Source organism: Ailuropoda melanoleuca, chromosome 12 (genome assembly GCF_002007445.2).
Source record: "Ailuropoda melanoleuca isolate Jingjing chromosome 12, ASM200744v2, whole genome shotgun sequence".
Taxonomy (NCBI): domain Eukaryota; kingdom Metazoa; phylum Chordata; class Mammalia; order Carnivora; family Ursidae; genus Ailuropoda; species Ailuropoda melanoleuca.
This window is the reverse complement of record NC_048229.1, coordinates 9,737,049-9,758,558: the sequence shown is the minus strand read 5'-3', so window position 1 is coordinate 9,758,558 and position 21,510 is coordinate 9,737,049. Positions and strand designations below refer to the sequence as shown.

General features: G+C 51.7%; 1 protein-coding gene across 4 annotated transcripts in view; it reads right to left on the bottom strand.

The window, feature by feature from the left end:
* RPH3A (rabphilin 3A) overlaps window positions 1–21,510 on the bottom strand; it is a 248,797-nt gene that overhangs the window by 36,314 nt on the left and 190,973 nt on the right. For all 4 annotated transcript variants that reach the window (XM_019805962.2, XM_019805961.2, XM_034639199.1 and 1 more), the window contains 2 exons: window positions 15,897–16,043; window positions 789–918 (listed from right to left, as the gene is read on the bottom strand). In XM_019805962.2, coding sequence (XP_019661521.1) covers window positions 789–918; window positions 15,897–16,043 — 277 coding nt within the window. The remainder of the gene's footprint in view (window positions 1–788; window positions 919–15,896; window positions 16,044–21,510) is intronic.

The following is a 21,510-nucleotide window of genomic DNA, read 5'->3' as shown; positions in this document are numbered from 1 at the left end:
TGAGTCGCCTGGCAGTCAGGACAAAAAGGAAAACCCAACAACAGATCACAAAACTTTTTCCCTCTCTGGTTGACTGCAGCAGGTAAGTGTTTTAGCCTAGATAAACTTTCCCCAATACTGCATTCTAAATGCTGAGGGGGACCCCAAGCGGGAGATGCCAAGTGACATTGTGGATGTCCCCAGCTCAGGTGCTCCCCTGAATTCCTTTCCTGGGAATCGGGCAGATCCAAGGACAGCTGTATCCGGGTCCTGGAATCGTCAAGCACCAAGAGGGGCTTGAGGGGAGGGTGCAGGGTGGAGGGAGCACAGGGCGACTCCCCTTCAAGAATGAATGCTCAGGAAGCCCAGTGGCTCTAACTTGGCTGGAGAGGGGCTTTCTAAGCCAGGGTAAGAGGATGCTGGGTAAGCCTTCCATGTACACACAGGTGTAGACACCTGCCCAGCATGCTCTTGGGCCCGACGCACAACTTGCTAAGCCACAAGCAGGGTGCTTGCAGGCTCAACCATAGCTCAAGTCCTACCTCAGCCTCCCAAGCTCCCCCTAGATGGAGCTGAGCTCCAAGGGGACAGAAGAGTCAGAGCATCTTCCAGGACAGGAACCAGAATCAGGGTGGCCTAAAAGATAGTTGGGCATGGGAGCACTCCCAAAGGAATCCTACGCTGGCAACTACCCTTCAGGATCCAAGCTCCATCCCCAAGACCCTGGGTCCCCCCAGGGCTGGCTCAAGCCCAGACCTAGCCCTGTGCATGAGATGAGCAGGGAAGCAGGGAAGAGAGGGTGATGGTACCTTCTTACAGTCCTCACACACCACACAGGCGGAGCCCAGCATCCCCAGCTGTTCTCCACACAGGATGCATCGGCTCACCCCGTCCCCGGCCACGTTCTTCCGCATGTTCTCCAGACGGTCCACCAGACGCCTGGAAGCAAGACAGAGTCATGCGGGCCTTCCAGGCCCAGGGACCACCAGCATCTCCCACGGTGTCAGGCTGATGGTCTTACCCTGCTCTGAGTTGCGGGCTCCTGAGTATCTGATGATGACTGCTGGACCCTTCCCCAGAAAAAGGCAAGCATAGATGAAATTCTGATACATTTTCAGACCACTGCAGACCCATGTCCCATATCTCCCACCTCCTCCATGGACCACGGACGAAGCACCCTATCTAGACTTTCTATCTCATGTCACCTCCTTCACGGAAACTGCCTTCTGAGCTCCAGCTCTGTTTATCTAATTGTCCACCTGACGTCCTCACTTGGACGTCTTCACTGGCATCGTGAACTTGACTTGCAGCTGCTTTTCATCTTGGCTCTTCTCCAGCCCCATCCCTAGCACACCTGCTCCCATCCTCGGGATGGAGCCACACCCTGCCCTCCCCCTTCTGTGGGCCGGGTTCCAGCTGTGCGCACCATGGGTATGAGAGCTGCTGGGAGGCGATTTTGGTATCACAGGCTCTAGAAGGTCCCTGGCAGCCCTGCCTGGTAGCCACCTGATGCGGACTCTCCCTACAGGCCCTCCTCACTCCTGCCATCCCTTCAAAGTGCTCTGACTTGCAACGTTATAAATAGCAGCTTATCCCTTTGTGCTTCATTCACCAGAGAGCTGCTCTGTCCCAGGGAGAGCCAAGAGCAGCCAGCAGGCTCCAGACCCCCGCTGTGACCCAGATTGGACAAAGCTGCTTCGGGAGGCAGGATGCGCAGGGCCAGAAGTGGCCCTCCCCTTCATCCTCCTCCTTCTCCTCTTCCCTCCCTCTCCCTCCCTGTGTTCTCCCTAGAAACTGTTTTTATAGGATGATGGGTGGGGGCAGTCACCAGGGGCCAGCCCCAGTCCTTGGTCTCAGAACACCTAGAGTAACAGTCACTGGTGTTTACTGAGCACTTACTATGTGTCAGGCGCAGAGCTAAGCACTTCACCTGGATCTTCTTAATGAGTCCTTCCAGCAGCACAATACGCTGAGGACTATTGGACTATTCTTGTTCCCGTTTTCCAAGGGGGAAACTGAGGCACAGAGAGGTTAAGTGATTTACTCAAGTCACATAGCAGGGAGGTGGAGAAAGCTGGGATCCAGACCCAGGCACAGTCTGTCCTGAGTCCCTGTTCCTAACTGTAATTCCACCCTGCTGCTCTGTGCTAGGCAGAGCCATGGGGGATCTTCTTGAACGTCTGATTTCCACTCTGCTCGACCCCCCTGCAGTCCCCACACCAAGGGAGACCCTCGGTCATTGGTAAGCACCAAGTTCCACAATCCCAGTTACCCTGGCTGGTGCTGTCCCCCTGCCTCTCACTTCCCTGAGCTTGGGACAAGACACCCAACAGCTGCCCCATCATTTTGTTTCCCTGAAAAGCCTCCAATGTGGGGTGAAGATATCTGCAGTTTGGCTCTGGATTTTGCCTCTCTGGGCTTCAGTTTCCTCATCTGTAAAACAGAAGGTGTTAAGCTGAATCTGTGGTTGTCAAACTGTGCTTTATGGCACTCAAGGGCTCCTTAGAGCCACTGCAGTGGGGGGGGGGTGATTCTGAAGGTCCAGAAAACCCTACCTCATCCACAGCACGTCTGCATTTATCACTTCTGTTAGTTTAGGCTGTTGAATTAGATTTCCTTTGGAAAGCCACAGTTTAAAGAAACGGCCTGAAGTTGTCCAGAACAGGTAAACTTCAGGATGCATTTCAATGCCATAGAATTATAAAGTATTATGAGACAATGAGGAGAGCTGATGGGAGGCGGGGGGTGGTAAACGCATGGTGACATTTTTCTTGCACACACTTTCCTCTTTCACAGTTTCTTCCTTCATCCACTGCCCCAGCCAGGAAATGGTTAGATTTTGTTCTTCTCACTCTAGCACGGCAGGTCCGAAAGCACAGAGAGGGTGAGAGGCTGGCCTGGGGCTGCTCAGCGAGGGCGAGAATCTAGTTGTCTGGGTCAGTAAATCATCTTTGCTTTCCATAAAAACCCTCCTGGCTTCCCGCCTCAGGTCAAGCCGCAGGAAGACAGCCCAGGCCAGATGACCCAATTCTAAACTACAGTGCACTCTGCTCAGGAGATTTAGAGGCTTTCCTGCCTCCTCTTAGAAAATCAAGGCCATGGATTCACTCACCGCTTGGGAAACCCACACTCTAAGCCTCCACCCAGATGCCTGTTCCCCGCACCATTCACTCCTAAACGTGGAAAGGGCCCATTAACAGGCCTTGCATGGAGAGTGTCTCATTAGCTCCTATCAGTACAGCAAATGGCACGGAAAAACAACAGATTTAAGATCATTATTCAGATGTCTCAGCTCAGGGACCCTTGTTATTTGTGAATTCAGCAGAGACAAATAAGGAGAGAAGCACGTGGGCTGGAAAGAGCACACCTTTCCTCGCTGCTCCAAGATCTTTCCTGCAGCCCACTCATGGGGACACCCTCTCTGCAGCCCCCGGTGCTAGGACCTCAACACGGACAGCTGCCATAGCCAAAGGTCATAAACTTAGGACTGAAACTTTGCAGGAACCTAAGTCAAAACCATGTCATGGAAGACCGTGGGTCACGGACGGGTCTTTATCCTGGTGATAACACAGTTCGGTTTCTTTACCCCAGAAAGAATGCTTGTTCTTACCAGTCTTGGCAGGAGCACCCTGTATGCACCCTGAAGGGCGCCTGGAACCCTCCATGCATGTCAATCGCCCAGGGAGCATTTGAAAAGAATACCGAGACATGAGGCACAGAGCCCTGACTCTCCACCTCGTCAGCGGGGGCCTGCGGAAGCCCGGTGAGAGTATTACAGTGTGCAGCCCTGTGGGGAGCCACTGCATGGGGGGAGAATGTTCTCGAAATTCACGGTGCCTCTAGATCACCTGGGGAGTGTTCAGCATGCAGATAATGATTCCATGGGATCTCGGCGGGGCCTGGGAATCTGAGTCTCAGAGAGGCTCCCTGAATGATCCTGATGCTGGTGAATTCCTGGCCACACTCTGGGAAGCGCTGAAGGAGGGAAGGGGGTGCGGCGGTAGGGCAAACCGCATGGAAAATGCTCTCCTTGTTATGTTAAGGGGAGAAAAAGACCCCCCCCCCCCCGAAGAAACCCCAGGATGTAGAATTGTAGTCAGGGTGGGATTGGAGTTTGGAACATGCTCATCTGAATTGCTTCGTGGTGTGCACTGGAAAAAAGAAAAGGAAAGGGAAGGGAAGGGGAGGGGGAGGGAGGAGAGGAGAGGAGAGGAGAGGAGGAGAGAAGAGAAGAGAGGAGAAGAGAAGAGAAGAGAAGAGAAGAGAAAGAAGAGAAGAGAAAAAAGAAAAGAAACACACCCAAATATTCACAGTGAGAATTACTGGGTGGTGGGATTATAAGTAACATTTATTTCCTTGTTTTTTAAAAAATGTCCTTCTTTAATGCCTCTGTCCCCCTCCCTCCTCAAGCACCCGATTAGCTGGCCTTCCCTATGCTTCCTTAACCTCCCACAATGAACATGGGTTGTCTTTATATTAGAAGAGAAAGTGCAATCTGAAAATCGAGAACGGGTAAGCCAGGGTTAAAAGATGTGGGTGTGAATCGCACCTTCTCTCCAGTCAACCTTGAAAAGCCTCTGTTCTCTGGGGGCCCCTCTCCCAGACTTCACCGTGAGGGGCTGGATGAGGTGCAGCGAGCTTCCTCCCATGGGCAGCAGTTGGGAGTCTCAGATCCTGAGGCTGAAACACCAAGACTTCCCTGGTGGGTTTTTTTTCCCCCTTCAGTTTCACATTGCTTTTCTTTCTTGCTTTCAAGATTTTATCTATCTATTAGGGAGAGAGAGAGAATGTGCACAAGCAGGGGGAGCAGCAGAGGGACGGGGAGAAGCAGACTCCTCACTGAGCAGGAAGCCCAATGCAGGGCTTGATCTCAGGACCCCGGAATCATGACCTGAGCCCAAGGCACACACTTAACCAACTGAGCCACCCACATGCCCCACACATTGCTTTACTGTAGATAGGAAGTACACGACCGGCGTACCTCTCCCTCTCTCCCTCCCTCCCCGACCCTCTATATATGTATCTGTATGTCTGTCTGTCGTGTTTTGAAACAGGTCTCTCCATGCCTAAGAGAAGGCCCTCTCTGTATCGGCAGCCTCGTTTGTTTGCCTAATGTCCCCACATTAAGAGCCCAATTAGCTGAACACCATACCTGCCTGTCACTCTCTAGTTATGTCTTTACATGCCTGATTAACTTTACGACTACCACTCAGGCCTCGCATCCAGGAGACACATCCATCACCAGGCTGGTCGCTTCAGGGGTGCTGCTGTTTACTCTGCGACGTCCCCCATTCCTAGGATGCTCCCAGAGGCACCAGAAAGGGTACATCTCCTCCTCTGGCTCCCAGAGGACAACCCTTGAGGTGGCGGGAAGTGGATTCCCAACTTGGTCTGATCTTGCTATCCAAATGGATGCAGATGGGCTACTCATTCATTCAAATATTTAGGGAGCACTTGCCATGTGCCAAGCAGACAACAAGGATCCAACAACAGTAAGCAAACAGGTGAGTCCCTGCCTGCGTGGAGCTGGCATTGTAGAGAGGGTCAGGCATTACTGAATTCATCACACAGGTCATCATCATCATGCTCACAGTAAGTTCTCTGAAGGACAAGTATGGACAGCCAGGAGAATGCAGAAGACAGGGACAGACACCACCACGAAGGGGCCTCCGAGGAAGCGCCCATCAAGTTGAGACCCAAGGATAAAGAGGAGCTGACCCAGCAAAGAGGGTGAGGAAAAGCACTTGGAAGAAGAGGGAACAGTACGTGCAAAGGCCCTGAGACATGCTCAGCATGGCTGGTGGGCTGGATGGAGAGAGATGAGGCTGGAGGGGTGGGCAGGGCCTGCTCCATGCTGGGTCTTGATGGGAGAGCATTAAGAGGCTTTAGGTACAGGAGACTCAACGCCCCCCGTTTTGAGACAACACGTGGACATAAGAATGGAGCCCTGGAGACGCTCAGAGCAGCGAGAGTTTCAGATGCTGCAGTGGGTCCAGGCAGAATGAGGGAGGTAAGTCCCCAGACTTTGTCTACATGTGGGGCTGGACCGGGTCTCTGGACACTACAAGACTGTCCCCAGTGGGTCTAACTCAGCACTGCTAAGAGTACACTAGCGGGAGGGCCTTGAAATCCCACTGCCCGGGTATTAGTTTCCTATTGCTGCTATAACAAATCACTACAACCTTACCGGCTTAAAACAACATGTATTTATGACCTGGAGAGTTCTGGAGACCAGATGGCTGACACAGGTTTCACTGGGCTCAAGTCAAGGTGCTGGGAGGGCTGTATTCTTTCTGAAGGCTCTGGGGGGAAATCCATTCCCTTGCCTTTCCCAGTTTCTAGAAGCTGCCTATGGTCCTTGGCTCACGACCCTGCCTCCATCTTCAAAGCCAGCAGTGTAGCATTTTCCAGTCTTGCTGGGACTCTGACCCTCCTGCCTCCCTCTTATAGGGACCCATGTGATTACATTGGGTCCACCGGATAATCACCCCATCTTAAGAGTCTTAACTTAATCCCAACTGCAAAGTTCCTTTTGCCATGAATGGTAACAGATTCATAGGTTTCCAGGGATTAAGATGTGGACATCTTGGCGGGTGGATGGGGGGTCATTATTCTGCATACCACACCCACATTCCTGCTCCATCTGCCACCCAGGTCCTATTTCCACCTGATTCACGTCTGAATCAGACTTCCGCCCTCCTCTCCAGAGCAAGGTTTGGGTGATATCTCTCAGCCTTGCTGTGGATGTCAGACAAGCCAAACTTTGGACCTTGCTGGATCCCAATCCCTTCTCCAGGTGTGCATGCTCAACCAAGGAAAAGGCAGACTCTCTCCACACAGGTACACACACACACACAGGCATGCACACACTTTCAGAATTTAGAAACAGGCACTCATGCAAGGGTTGGGGTGCCAATTCTGGGGTGAGCTTGCCTGCGTCCATATTTGGCTCTGCCGCTTCCTAGCTCTGGGACCCCAAGAAAGTTACTTAACCTTTCTGAGCCTCTGTTTTCCTCTGTAAACTAGGGAAAACAAAGTCCTTACCTCCTAGGGTTGTTGCAAAAATGAGAGTGATTGTAAGATGCCCAGAACATAATAACTACTCGGTAATGGTTGCTGCTAATTATTTCTTCTGGAAGTCTGTGGCTTTTATAACTCGCAGTTCTCACACTTTTTCTATCAGGATGCTATATCTGCCCATGAAATCCGTCTTTTGAAAAGCCTTTGAAGGAGATGCAATGACTAGAAATGGACACGTAGCCACACAGGTGAACACGTACGTCCACGGGCATGCCCCTAGAGGCACAGGTCCACGCGCACCTGTAAGCACACCCGTGCACGCTCTCACACCCATGCACGATCATACCTACACACGGAACGCACCTTCAGACGCCCGGCCCGCAGAAAGCCTAGCCCCATTCGGTTGCCTTCTGCAGACAAGGACAGAAACCAAGTCGAGGACAGTCACTGCCTGTTCCTAAAGCTTGGGCTCCCTCAGAAAGTGCAAACTGGCCTCAGAAACACTCAGGCAACCGCTTCTGGGCTTTCGACGGTGTATTGCTGTAGCGTCTCGATGAATGTTGGGGAGAAGGCTAATGGATGTACAATTATGCCGGGAAGCGGGCTTCATGTGGCAGGCGGCAGAGCCCCGGTGCCCCGCCTGGGAGGCCTGATGCCTTTCCGGGTGATTCCTCAGTCGGTGAGGGACATGGCAAAGAGCCGGGGCTGTGCCACTGATGGGATGGGGCTGGAGCAGCGGCCTTTAGAGCAGCGGTGGGTTGTGATGACACAGGATTCATAAAAACGGCGCAAAGTGGGACAGTGGATGTCATGTTGTCTCTCTGTCTCTCCCTCTGTTTTGTCTCTCTCTCACACACACACACCATCAATTCCAGATTGTGCTGCTTTTCCCCTCACCCTAACTGCCCAGTTTTGGGGGGGGATAATACCGTTAAGTTTATTAAACTTGGCATTTTCTCAGGTCAGTATCAGATCATCTGCCGTGAACGGGGACATGGCTGCTTTGACGAAGGCTGGCCTGAGTTCTCCACGGCCAAGGTCTCTCAGAAGCCTGTCTTTAAATGACTGAGCCACTCTATTGTGAAGCCATTCGGCTGGCATGTGGGAATGCGAGCATTTCAGACTCATTAATTCTCACTGTTGTTTGCTGTCGACACCTGGGGAGCTGCAGACCCTAATTTCTGTCCTTGATGGATTGGTGAATGGGATTCTTGCCCAGGCCTCAGCTCTTAGGGGAGGGGCTCACCTCGGCTCAGAGCTGGAGGCAAGGGAGCCAAGAGAGAAAGACTGCTGGAGGGTTCAGTGGAGTTAAGGCAGTTAGTCAATGCCAGGCAAGGTGCTGGGTCATTATAAACCCAGTAATAGTCACGGTTACCAGGTGCTATGCTAAGTACTCCATATGCATTGTTTTCTTTTTCTTTTTCTTTTTTTTTTTTGAAGATTTATTTATGCATTTGAGGGGGGAGGGGCAGAGGGAGAGGGAAAGCCCCAAGCAGACTCCTCACCAAGTACAGAGCCGGACGTGGGGCTCGATCCCACGACCCCAAGATCACGACCCAAGCCAAAACCAAGAGTCGGACACCCAACAGACCGCGCAACCCAGGCCCCACATGCACTGTTTTCCTTAGGCTGTCTACCACCTGTGAGAGCAGCTCCATGATTCACCCCCATTTTACAGACGGGGAACTGAGGCACAGAGCCTGAGAGGGCACTGGGGGCTACATCTAGCTGCCCAGATGTGTGTTGCCCGCCGTAGAAGAATGAAGTCTTTGTTTCGCTGTAGTGCTTATGGTTCTTTCCAACCCCTCCCCCAGCCTGGCCTGGGTGGGGGACAAAGGTCCTTGCGGTGGCGAGACACGAACTGTCTCACTGAAGGAAGAAGAGTGTGAGACAGAACCAGGTAGCCTGAGTGAAGATCCAAGACACCCTGTAAATTCTTGACTTCCCTAAATCCCTCAACTCATTTGTCAATCGTCTTCCCTCCCTGTACCCCAGAAGGCAACGGGATCAAGTGGAAAGACAGATTCAAGTTCAAAAGTCTGGTTTGGCCATGTAAAGGCTGTGTGCCCCTGGGCAAGTGTCTGAACCTCACTGAGCTTCGATCTCCTCAGCTGTATGGCAGGGACAACAGTCTGTCTCTCAATGAGGACATCAAGGAAATGAAAAGGAGATACAGCCTATTTGGAATTCCCTAACACAGTGCTTAGCAATAAATACTTGCTTTTCTACAGAACAGCAGAGTAAGATTCTAGCCCTGGAGCCAGACTGCCTGGGGTCATAATCCCAGCTGTATTGCTTATTAACTTTGCAACCCTGGGCAAGTTGCTTAACCTCGCTGTGCCTCACTTTCCTCATCTGTAAAATGGGAATGATAATAACGTGGCCTCATGCATAGGGTTGTTATGAAAATTACATAAAGGAATCTACATAAATCTTCGAGCACAGTGCTGGCAAGAAGAGCTTCGTAAGAGTGAGCTGTTTTATTTCCCTAGAAGTTGAGTGTGGTACCAGGAACATTCTCAAGTCCGGTTCTTCTTCCTTTAGTGAACCACCTGACAAAAGGGCTAGAGGGCGGTTCTCAGCAGGGAGCGTGCGGCAATGGCTGGAGACATCTGGGGTTGTCCTGGCTGGGTAGGGGGTTACTAGAGGCATCTGCTGGGCGGAGGCCAGGAATGCTGCTAAAAAAAACCTCCTACAATGGACAGTACACACCACAAAGAATGATCTGTCCCCAAATGCATGTAGTATGAAGGCTAAAAACCCCAGGCTGGAGGAACTTAAAGACCCCATGGTCCAATTCCCCATTTTACAGATAAGGCCCAAAACGCAGTGAGGTCAAAGGGATTCAACGAGAGGCTTAGGGTTTAGGATTCATTCAGCACGAACTAGCCCTCCAACATGTATTCATTTGTTCTCTGTTTCATGCCGGACACTGGACCGCTTAAGGAATTAAGAAGACTTCCATGTTCATCTCGTACAAACAGGTTACATAAAGTATTAATGTGAAAGGACATTGGAAACCGTTGATCCAATCCCTGGGGACACTCAGGTATTACTAGTCAGTGATTCTTAACACAGGAGGGTTCAGAGTCCTCCTTGCCACCGTCTGACGAGATCTATTCATATTTTTGCTCAAAAAACACACACAGACACAAGCACAAATGCCTCCAAACCCCTGAATCCTATTGAACAACAGGGTCCTACAGAACACTTAGGACTCCAGGTCAAAAAAAAAAAAAAAAAAAAAAAAACCCGGGGGGGGTCTTCCTTTGAAAGAGGAGAGTATGATCTGGCTTACTGTCAGCGTGTCAACCATAGGACAGATGTCTGCCTAACGCAATGTAACAAAGTTACGCGTCGTATTACTCACTTCTCCCTCTGTCCACATTTTGGAAAAATTCTGTGCCAAAAATACAGGGGATAATGGAACTGAGATAGGGAGGTGAGAGAATCCAACAGATTCCGTCAACAACAGGTCTCCCTGTGTCTCTCTGTCTTCCTCCCCCATCACAGCGTCTGGACACCAAGGTTAATGACAAATCCTAATTACTTTTTGGGGCCCCCATCTGTTTAGGGAAAATGACCTCAAATGGAAGCCACCCGGCTGCCTGTCTCTCGGCACAGGCGGGATATGTGAGCCAACGCCTTTGAGAGGCTCTGGACAGAAAGGAATATACGGATGCAGAGGGACCTACCAGTGGGTAAAAACAAAACAAAAACCACAAACAGATTGTCCTAGGCAAATGTTTAACTGCAGAGTTAATACGTTAAAAGTCCAGTGGACACGTGACGGGTGTCTGGCCAACTCACGAAGGTCCTTCTCACACTCGGCAGCCACGCCGGTGTGGCCCGGCGCCCCCGGCCACAGCTGACTGGATGAGAGGTGGGTGCTCAGGGTGAGGCGGCCCAATGGGACTTCCTTCCCCAGGCATCTGGAGTTAGGACTAAGAAGAGCTGTAAACACCAGGCATGGGCATATTTTCTAACATGTCGGATGCGAAGAAAAACTTTCCTCAGGCCAAGTTGTGTTCCTGGGTCCTTTGAGATACCTCCCGATCCTTATATTTAAACTCGCCTTTTTGCTTAAGGTGGTAGCGTCTCCAAAGATGGCCGCCACGAATGCCTTCCTTCCCGGGGGGCCTAAGTCATTCTTCCATAAGGAGAAGGGACCTATTTCCCCTCTCAAAGAGTACACGAAGGGGTGATGCCCTACCAGTTCCAGACCCAGCTGCTAAGAATCCTGGCAACTTCCATCTTGGGTCTCTTGGGATCTGGCTGCCATGTAAAGCTCAGGCCAGCTTACTGGAAAAGGAGAGATCCCAGGGAGAGGGTGGGCCACAGAGCACTGAAGCACAGACGTGGGAGCAGAGCTTTTGTGGCCCTTGCTGTGCAGCCCAGCCACCAGCTGAATGCAGCAGAGTGAGTGACCCCAGCCCATGCCACGTGGAGCAGAAAACCCACCCAGCAGAGCCCTGCCTGAGTTCTTAACCCACAGGATCATGAAAAGTCATAACTGCTGTTGCTTTGAGTCACTAAGTTTTTGGGTAGTTGTTATAAAGCAATAGATGACTCGAGCAATCCCCCTGAATTCATTTATTTTCCTGCAGAGAGCAGTCAGGGCATGAAAAATAAACTCCACTATCCCACTTAGCACCTCAGTAAGGAATGTGGGGGCAAAAGGAGGCTGTTTAATGAGTTTCCCTGCTGGCCATCATCTCTCTCTCCGGAGATGCTGACGAGAGCAGAGCTGGGTTTGGGCTGAGTGAGGAAGCAAGGTTTAGATGCCCTGCCCAACCCCCACCCCCAACCCCAGGGCAGAAGCAAAGAACCTTCAGGGAGAGAAGCAGCTCTTATCTGCTGCTTGCCTGGGGATCCCTGGGGTGGCTAGCTCTAGCCAAAGTGCCCCAGGGAGGGAGGGCCTCCTGGAGGCCTAAGGATGATTCTTCCCTGCATCTCCCAGAGCCACGGGCGCACGCGTACTGGCAGCGTAGGAAGTACAAACAGGTGAACAGAACCGGAAGAAACCACTCGGCCAGCACCCAGCAGGCTCCAGCTTCCAGTCCCACAGTGTCCCCCTCCACACCTGAGCTTTTAAAATTTCCTTGTTTGGGGCGCCTGGGTAGCGCAGTCGTTAAGCGTCTGCCTTCGGCTCAGGGCGTGATCCCGGAGTTCCGGGATCAAGTCCCACATCGGGCTCCTCCGCTGGGAGCCTGCTTCTTCCTCTCCCACTCCCCTGCTGTGTTCCCTCTCTCGCTGGCTGTCTCTCTGTCACATAAATAAATAAAATCTTTTAAAAAAAATAAATAAAATGTCCATGTTTTTCAGAGTCTAAGAATTTGGGGGCAGGCCTTCAGGAAAGACACCGAAGAATTAAAAGCAAAATTCTGAAGGTCAGCCAGACAGGAATGTCTACCTTGGCTCTATGTGACCTTGGGCAAGTGACCTTAGGCCAATCACCTCTTTGAGTCTGTTTCCTCACCTGCAAAAGGAGGATGATAATAGCACCAACTTGACAAGGTTGAGAGCAGTTAACGAGTTAATCTATAGAAAGTTTTAGATTCGGTGCCTGGCACACAGGAAGTGCTCAATAACTGGTACCTGGTATGATGACGATCTTTCATGATGTTTTTTTTTTTTTTTTTAAGATTTTATTTATTTATTTGACAGAGATAGAGACAGCCAGCGAGAAAGGGAACACAAGCAGGGGGAGTGGGAGAGGAAGAAGCAGGCTCATAGCAGAGGAGCCTGACGTGGGGCTCGATCCCGTAACGCCGGGATCACGCCCCGAGCCGAAGGCAGACGCTTAACCGCTGTGCCACCCAGGCGCCCCGATCATGATGTTTATTAATGATGATCTCACACTGCTCCCAGATGGCCTTCCCTCAGTTAATAGGAAAGAAGATTCCATGTCACAGAGCTGGTGTGAACCCAGAAGCGTTCTCAGATACATCTGGAATTTTAACAGTTCGAAGGAGCTCATTAGCTCCGGGCAGGCCAGCCAACAGCCTGGTATGGGGTCCTCCATCAGACACACCTAACTACTCTAGCGTCTAAACAGGAAGGATGCTGAGAATCAGCCTGACCCGCCTCATTAGATGTGGGGAGGGGGACTGAGGCCCCAAAGGCTCATTGACTGAGAGTCCTGGGTTCTGAAGTGGGAGCCCCGATGGCACCCTGTTTTCCACCTTGCTTCGTATCCGATGTGCCATCTTGCTTTCATCTGACTCCATTCTGATCCCTTCCCAGGGAAGCACGGAGAGAACAGGAATGAGGGCAGGTTTGAGATCGTAAGACACAAATCACATTGGGTTTGCCTCTGGCAATGCTACTAGCAAGCACTGGCTGCTGGAACAGTGCAGGGGAAGAGCCATGGCCAGAATCCCGCAGGACTGGCCTCCTCCACTCTGGCAGAAAGCACACTGTTTCAGCAAAGGGACACTCTGTCATCAAGGGCTTGGCCCCGGTCTCCCTGGAAGCCTCTCAAATTCCCTTTAGGGAAGCCAGGGCTGCTGGAATTCCAGGGCTTGCCAAATAGGAGTCTCAGGGCATTACTCTAGAACGGAGGCCTTGGACAGCGTCAAAAACCAAGCTTCCTCAGCAAAGTCATCTTTAAAGGATTGCCACCATTTATCCAGCGTGTGCTCTGTGCCAGGCACTACGATAACCCTTTGCACCCTAATTAAACACTCACCAAAAATTAGGGGCTAATGTTGTCCCCATTTTACAGATGAGGAAACTGAGGCACAGAGAGGTTAAAGGGGCTTACCTAAGGTCACACAGAAGGGACGAGGGAGAGCTGGAATTTGAACCCAGGTATCTCTGACTCTGGGCCCCAGGAATTAACCACCGTGTTATCCCACCACATCCACAAGCTAGCTGGGGCAATACAATAAGACATGGAGGACAAGGCAGGGAACCCATCTATCCTGTTCTAGAAGGCTCAAGGTGGAATCCACTCAGCCCACAGTGACCTCCGAAAATTTACCCCCAAACGAGCCCATGTTTGTACAACACGGCTGGCACCCCTGGCCACAGCTGACCGGATGAGAGACAGCCCCTGCCATAAGCCAGCCAATCAGAGCGCCTCCCCTGGGAATTGGGACCCTCTTGGCCACAGGGGATGTCTAAAGAAATTTGGGGCAGCATGGTCTGCCATGTTCATTCACTCGTTCAACAAATATTTTACTGCACCCCTATTATGTACTCTGAGAATCCACTAGTGAACAAGATGGGCAAAAAAACCTCTACCCTCAGCAATCTTACAATCTAATAGGGAGAGATAGACAACAGTCAAACTAATTATGTAAAACATAAACCATGTTATCTGGCAGTAAGTGCTACGGCGGAAAAAGGCTGAGAGGAGTTTTGCTTTTAAGCATTTACCCTTATTACCCATATCCCTCACTTCAAAAGGCTGAGGCCCGTTGTTGGGTGAAGTGAACACACACACACTCACAGACCTCCTGCCTGGACAATGCCCCACTCTTGATGTATCTTTTAAAAAGCAAAATAAGAACGCAACCCCGTAAGCACGCCTCTGGAGACCTATCCCTTCAGCAGCCTCAGAGCAAGCAGACGGGAGGTGGAGCACGACACGGACACCAGCCGTGGCAGGTGTCTGTCGTCTGTCAGCAGCAGTCCCCATCCCACCCTGAGTAAAATGATCTGCGGAGGCTCAGACCAAAGGCACCAACTTCCACTTTCCGTCCAAGACCCTTGTTCGCCCCTAGCCAGGTGTGTGGGTGGGGAGATAAATGGGCACCTCGGTGCCCACATCAGTTGCAAGCAATTGGCAAAGGCAGCCCCTGGCAGAAGGGCCTGGGGAGGGGGCTGCGGAGGAGGAAGGCCACTTGAGATCCTGGTCTGGGAGGACCCTCCGGGGGCCTGGCAATCTGACAGCCAGTCTTCCACCTGTGTCACGAGCCCCCCATACACCCATACCCTCCTTCGGTCCCCCCTCCCCTTCCTACCCCCACAGTCACTCCCATTTTCCCCACTCCTCCCTTTGCAAGACCACCCACATACTGCTCCCTCCCCCTCTAGCCCCGGCCTCGCTCACTGATTTTGTCACCATCTGACACACACATCACACAGCCTCCCTATATCCCTTGTTTCTCTCTCATACACATTTTGAAAAGCTCTGCCCTCCAAACTCTACTTTTTCCCTTCCTCTTACCATTTATGAAAATGAAGTGTCACTGGGGTCTGGGAAGTGTACGTGCATCATTCCACCTACTGCTTGCAATAGTCCTGTGACATAGACTGTCGTGGCCCCACTCGACAAGCGAGCAAACAGGGGCTCAGAGAGGTGAAGCATCATGTCTGGGACCCACAGCGGGCAAGTGGGGAGCTGGGATGGGGCCCGCCCGTTCTTCGAGTCCAGACCCACCAGGTTAACCTCTGCTGTCTCCCCCTCGGGCTCTCTCCCTCTTTCAGCATCAGTTTCTGCCATTTTCTTATACAAATTCACTGCAAATGTGCTATTTGACAGACTGTCCCTACACAGACACTCTCCTCCTTCCCTCTCCCTCGGCTGTACATTCTGGTCTCCTGTGCCTCTAGGACGTATTTCTACGCAGCTGAGATTGGCCCAGACGCCCTTTGCTCATAACCATGGGCCCCCAGGCTCCAATGATGAGCCCCCACTGCCCTCTCAGAGCTCCCCCTCTGTAAGGCACCCCCAGCCACGAAGCCCCTTCCCTAGCCAGTCCCCAGCCCATTCTGTCTCCTCCTTCCTGAGCTCCCCCACCCCGTGCCACAAAGATTCCAGTTCTATGGAGGGGAGTGGCGAGCCCCCGGGGCACTCCACCCTGCCCCAGGAACCCCCTCAGCAGCACAGTCTGCTGGCCCTCAGGCCTCAGGGGCTCTCCAGATGGATGGCAAGTGTCGGGCCTCACCCAATTCGCTCCTGCTCCATCTCTTCCATCTTCTCAGCTCGAGCGATCACTCTGTTGATGATTTCCTTCTCCTCATCTGTCAACTCTTCCTGCTTCCTCTGTCTGTCGGGCTGACCGCTGGGATGGACGGACCAGCCTGCCCGGAGCCTGAAAGGTAATATGGGGAGGCGTGAGATTGCAGAGGTGCCCAGCAGGAAGCAGACAGTGGTGGTTAGGCTCTGGTTCCCGGGGTCTGGGAAACCTCAGTTCAGAGCCCTGTGGGGAAACTCACCAGCAGGGAGACGAGCCTCAGTTTGCTCATCTGTACAGTGGGACACACTCTCCTCCCTCATGGGGTTCTGATGAGTTTGTTTCTACCAAGCGCTTAGCCATGGTAGACACTCTGTGAGCAGCGTTTGCGGGATGCTCATGAGAACCCGAGAGGAAGGATGTTCTCAGGAGAAGAATCCAGAAAAGGAGACACTACAGCTGGAGTGGAAACAAATCTGGAAGGGTGACTGGAAGCCCTGGGTCCCAGGTTGACCCAGCTCCTGCCCGGCACTGATGGTCTGTTTGGGCTACAAATTATTTCTTTTATAAATTGGCACTAATTGCCAACTGGGTTTACAAAAAGCTCTTCATTTCATATCAACATCCAGACTTCCAGCCTCAAAAGCTCCCGTAGCAGTTTGTGTTCCATCTTGCACTTTTCTTTTTTTTAAATTTCTGTGAAGCCAACACTGACATAGCACCCACTGGGTGCCCACATGACCTCACAAGGGTTGTTCCTGCTCACTTCTGGGTGAGGAGACTCAGATGTGGAGAAACGAGACCACTTGCCCCAAGTCACATGCATGGGAAGTGGCAAAGACGGAATTCGGAGCCGGGCAGGTGGCTCACTTAACCTCCACCATACAGAGGGAACCGAAGGCCTGCCCACACAGCCCCGGTGGGGGTGCAGCGGATCAAAGGCTGCTTGGGTGGAGAGCTGATGCTGTGGTCTATGGCAAATTATCATCATCTCCGCTAATAAGATGGTCCACGGTCCACAGCACTGAGGTGCACCCCCTGAGTGGAATGCAAGGTTAAACACCACTAGAAATGCTTGTCCCTGCTAGGGAAAAAAATCAGGAAGTAGGAATCCTCCTGGGCCAGCACCCCATTAGCTGCCAGCCTCTATCATTTCCACTGCTCTAATCACATCAGCAGGCATGAAATTGCCTTTTGACACTCAAAGTTGGAAATTAAAAGCCCCATCTTCCTCCCTCCCCCTGGCTTCTCTTCCCTTCTCCCACCATTAGCTGGTTTGTTCGGAAGAGCAGAGAGGGAAGAGTCTGAAAGCAAAGACAAACAGAAGTCGGGGGGGGGGGGGGGGGGGCAGGCCTTACTCTGAGAAAGGGAAGGAAGGCGTGGCCTGGGGAAATTCCTCTTGGAAACACACCTGGTCTTGCAGCCAGGGCTCTGGGGACGAGCAACTGTGAAATGAGCTCGGACCACGCTGCTCAAACCCTCCAATGGCTTTTCACTGATTTAGAACTACGCCCAGAACTTCATAGCGGTAGTGGGTGCAGGACATTGTGAATATGATAAATGCCACTGAATCGTACACTTTCAAAAGGTTAATGTTCTGTTCCTGTGTGAATTCTACCTTAATAAAATAAGACCTACTCTAAATTTTGCCCATCTGCACAATCCTACCCAATCTGTCCTTCGCCTGCCTCTCCGTCCTTACGGCTTCTTGCTTTCCCTTATCCCTACAGTCAGCTGCACTGGCCTCTCTGCTCAGTCCTGAACACTGAGACCTGGTTCTTGCCTCAGGGTCTTTGCACGTGCTGTCCCCTCCACCCGGAAAACTTATTTCTGCAGATTTTTCCATGGCCGGCTCCTTCTCATTATTCGGGCCTCGGCTCAAGCACCAGCTTCTTGGAGAGGCCTTCCTCAATCTCCCACTGCCCAGATTGACTTTTCTCATGGCACCCATCACTAATTGAAATTATCTCTGGAAAAATTTTGTTGTTTACCTGTTTAGTGCATCTCTCCCCACCCCCCACCACCACAATGCTGGTTCCAGGAGGGCAGGGGCCTTGTCTGAGTCTAGGCCACTACTGTGTTGGTTGTGTTTAGAATAGTGTCTGAGAATAAGCACAGGAAGATTTTGAATAAGACACAATCCCTCATGGCCCAAAGGGACATTAAATGTCAATCATAGCTGTGACCCATAGGGAGACCCACGCAGTGGAAACTGGTCAGTCTAGGGGGCCAAGGACAGCCCCCTGGGGAGATGACATCCATGTGAAGAACCCAGCAAGGGTCTACTGTGATGCCAGTGAGGCTTACACTTGAGACTGGGTGTTTTCACAGGCACCTTCTCGGACCCCGGGAAGGGCATTAGCAATGGTCAAGTGATTGAAAAATTTGCAAAAGCAAGGTATTTTTGTCTTTGCTATCTTAAAGAGGGCCCCTTAACTTACATAAACTGCGGGCCCTGCAGCACAGCTAGGGCCCCTGCGGAGACCTCAGGGGTAAGCTGATATCCGTGAGGGGATGGCAGAGGAAAAGACCAGGCCTAGTGGAGGGAATAAACGGTCTTTGCAAATGCCTGGAGTTGAGATGGCAGGCGAATGCCCGAGGAGGTGAAGGTCCATGTGGTAGCCAGCCTGCAAGATGGTCCCCTAGGACCCCTGCCTCCTGGTATTCACACTGACTCCTGGCTGGTCCTGCATGTGACTAATGAAATACAGTGATAGTGGCAGTGCATGACTTCCAAGGCTGGGTCGTAAAAGACATCGCAGCTTCTGGCCTTGGTGTCTTGGGTCATTCGCCCCAGGGGAAGCCAGGTGCCATGTCACGAGGACACGCAAACATCCCGGTGGAGAGGCCCAGGTGCAGGGGATTGGGGGCCCCCCAGTCACAGCCAGCACTGACTTGACTGCTATGCAATCCTCCAGCCCCCGGCAAGCCCTGGGATGCCTGCAGCCCCACTGGCATGTGACTACAGCTGCATGTGGAACCTTGTGCCAGAAGCACCCAGAGGCCACCCTCAAATGCCCACCAACAGAAACTGTGAGACGTGACAAGTGGTTTCTGTTGTCTTAAGCCACTCAGTTGGAGTGCTTTGTTCTGCAGCATTAGATAACTGGAAAAACTCGGCTAGAGGATAGAGACAGAGTGGCATAAAGGCCCATCTACAGTGTCAGTATACAATTTCCATTGCTGCATAACGAGTTGTTATAAACTTAGGGGCTTAAAACAACACACATGTATTATCTCATGGTCTCTGTGTCTGTCCAGGCACTGCTAAGCTGCGTCCTCTGCTTGACGTCTCACGAGGCTGCAAGCAGGTGTTGGCTGAGCTGTGTTCTTATCTGGAGGCTTGACTGGGGAAAAATCCGCTTCCAGGCAAATTCGGGTTTTTGGCAGAATTCATTTCCTTGCAGCTGCCTAAATTGAGGGCCTGGCTTTTCGTTAGCTGTTGTCAAGAGGCCGCCCCGGGGTCCTGGAGGCATTCTGCAATTCCTAACTAGGTGGGTCTCTCCAACTTCATCCCGTGGGCTGCTTGCTTCATCAAGTGTGCCAGGTAAACCTAGCTCCTGTCAATGGAGAGAGCCTTATATATCATAATGTAATCATGAGAGTGACATCAGGTCCCTTTGCTGTGTTCTATAGGTTAGAAACAGGTCCCGGGTCCCACCCACACTCAGGGTGAGGGGATCATGCGAAGTCATGAACACCAGGAGGTAGAAACCATTGTCTGTCTGCCCTGCTTGAATGCTCCTCACAACCGAGACCTCACTCTCTTATAAGGAGCCTGCGATGTTCTGTTAAAAAGATCTTCCTTATGGTGTGCTAATCCCCTTTAGCGTGCTGTTTCTTCTCATTATTTTTAAAGGATACACTGGACTCCAGCATAATGAAGACCACTCATCCTTCCCAAAGAGCCTTAGTCACAACCTAATCCGGCCACCTCTGCAGGTCCCTCTGGCTTTCCATGGAAATGGATGTCTCAACTGCCCCTATTCTTCCCTCCTTTGTTCCCACTTTCTTCCTTCCTCCCCTTCTCATCCCTCTCCATTTATTTCCTGCCTTTACAAGGCAGCTCAGTGACCAAAACAGAGCACAGGTGAGATCCTGGGTCACATACGCACTGGAGACCCCTTCAAGGACATGTTCCTGCAGCTCACAGTCCGGTCACGGACAGGGTCAGCCATGGGCCAGACATGAAACCATGCCTCTCACCCAGACACATGACTTGTTCAGGTACATGTGCACAGGAAACGGGTGCTGCTGGTCATGCATGGCTCCAGCAACATAAACAGGGATTGGGGTCCCTGACAGGGCATGCCTGAGATAATTGCCTCCATCTGCAGACAAGCAGAAGGTCTGCTGGAGGCTGCCAGCAGCTCTTCAAACCCTTCCCCATTCTCAGCTCCAAAACATGCAGTTGACAAACAGCTCATCCAGTGTCTGAAAATGTCACCGATGGGTCTCAGTGGGGACTCACAAGCCTCCTGTGGATTTTCATGTTTTAATTCCAAAAGCAAACAGAGGGAAACAAGGGTGTTTCAAACCAAAGCCTGTGTTCTCAAGGGAGAGATTGGGTCTGTCTGGGCCTCCCCATGGTATTCTGGGGAGCCCTGTGAGCATGGGACCTCAAGAATACTCCTATGACAGGACAGTGGCTCCCTTGCCAAGGGCCTCTGGGCAGAAGACTGCAGTTCCACATCCTTAAGACCAGAGTCCAGGGTTGGGAACTTATCAAAGACCAAACCTGGAGACCACAGCATTACTTCTTTAAACAAGTTACTCACAGCATTGTATCCAAGCCAGAAAATATCCAGAGGGCCTTGCAGGCCAACGTGAGCTGTCCTTGACCAGGCAGAGTTCGAGATCCTAATCCTGGGTCTGCTGCATATAAGCAGGGTGTATATTGGGGCTCTGCACTGCTCTGAATATCAGTTTCTGGATCTATTAAATGGGAATGATTTCCTTTCTGTTTCCTGCTGGGACCCTGAGGGGCTACTCTGGACCCTCAAAGGCTGCATGAAGACAGACCCCTGGCTTACTGGCTGGGGCGGGTGAGAGCAAAGAGCCTAGCCTGTCTCCACTCTGATTCACATATTTAAGACAACACTTCCTGGAGAAATATTGAAGGATTCCTGCCTCCTATTCCCCCCAAACTGTTCTTGGCAGTTACCTGGAGGGATCTCAAGGGCTGCAGGTGAGTGGGGGAGAGAGGGACAGAGTAGGCAGGCAACCAGGCCCTCCATCCTCACCCAGCTGGGTTCTCAACACTAACAAAGCAGGGATTCCAGTAAAAAACAAAACAAAACAAAAACCTCAAAATTTAATAAAAGCATGAAATATGGTTTACTGCATTGATGACCTCGATACTTCACCCTCCCAAGTATCCATGCTCTTTGCCATGTGAATTTGAGCTCACTCTCACCAAAGAATTAGTCTATTTCCCTACCCATGAATCCTTCCCAGACTTAGGACTTGCTCCAGCCAATAAAATGCAAGAGAGTGATCTTGTGCCCCTCCTGAGGCTGAGCCTGCAGAAGTCTCCTGCGTCCCTGCGTCTCTCTTACACCTCTGCCATGAGCACGACGACGAGCCCAGGGTGGCATGCTGGAGG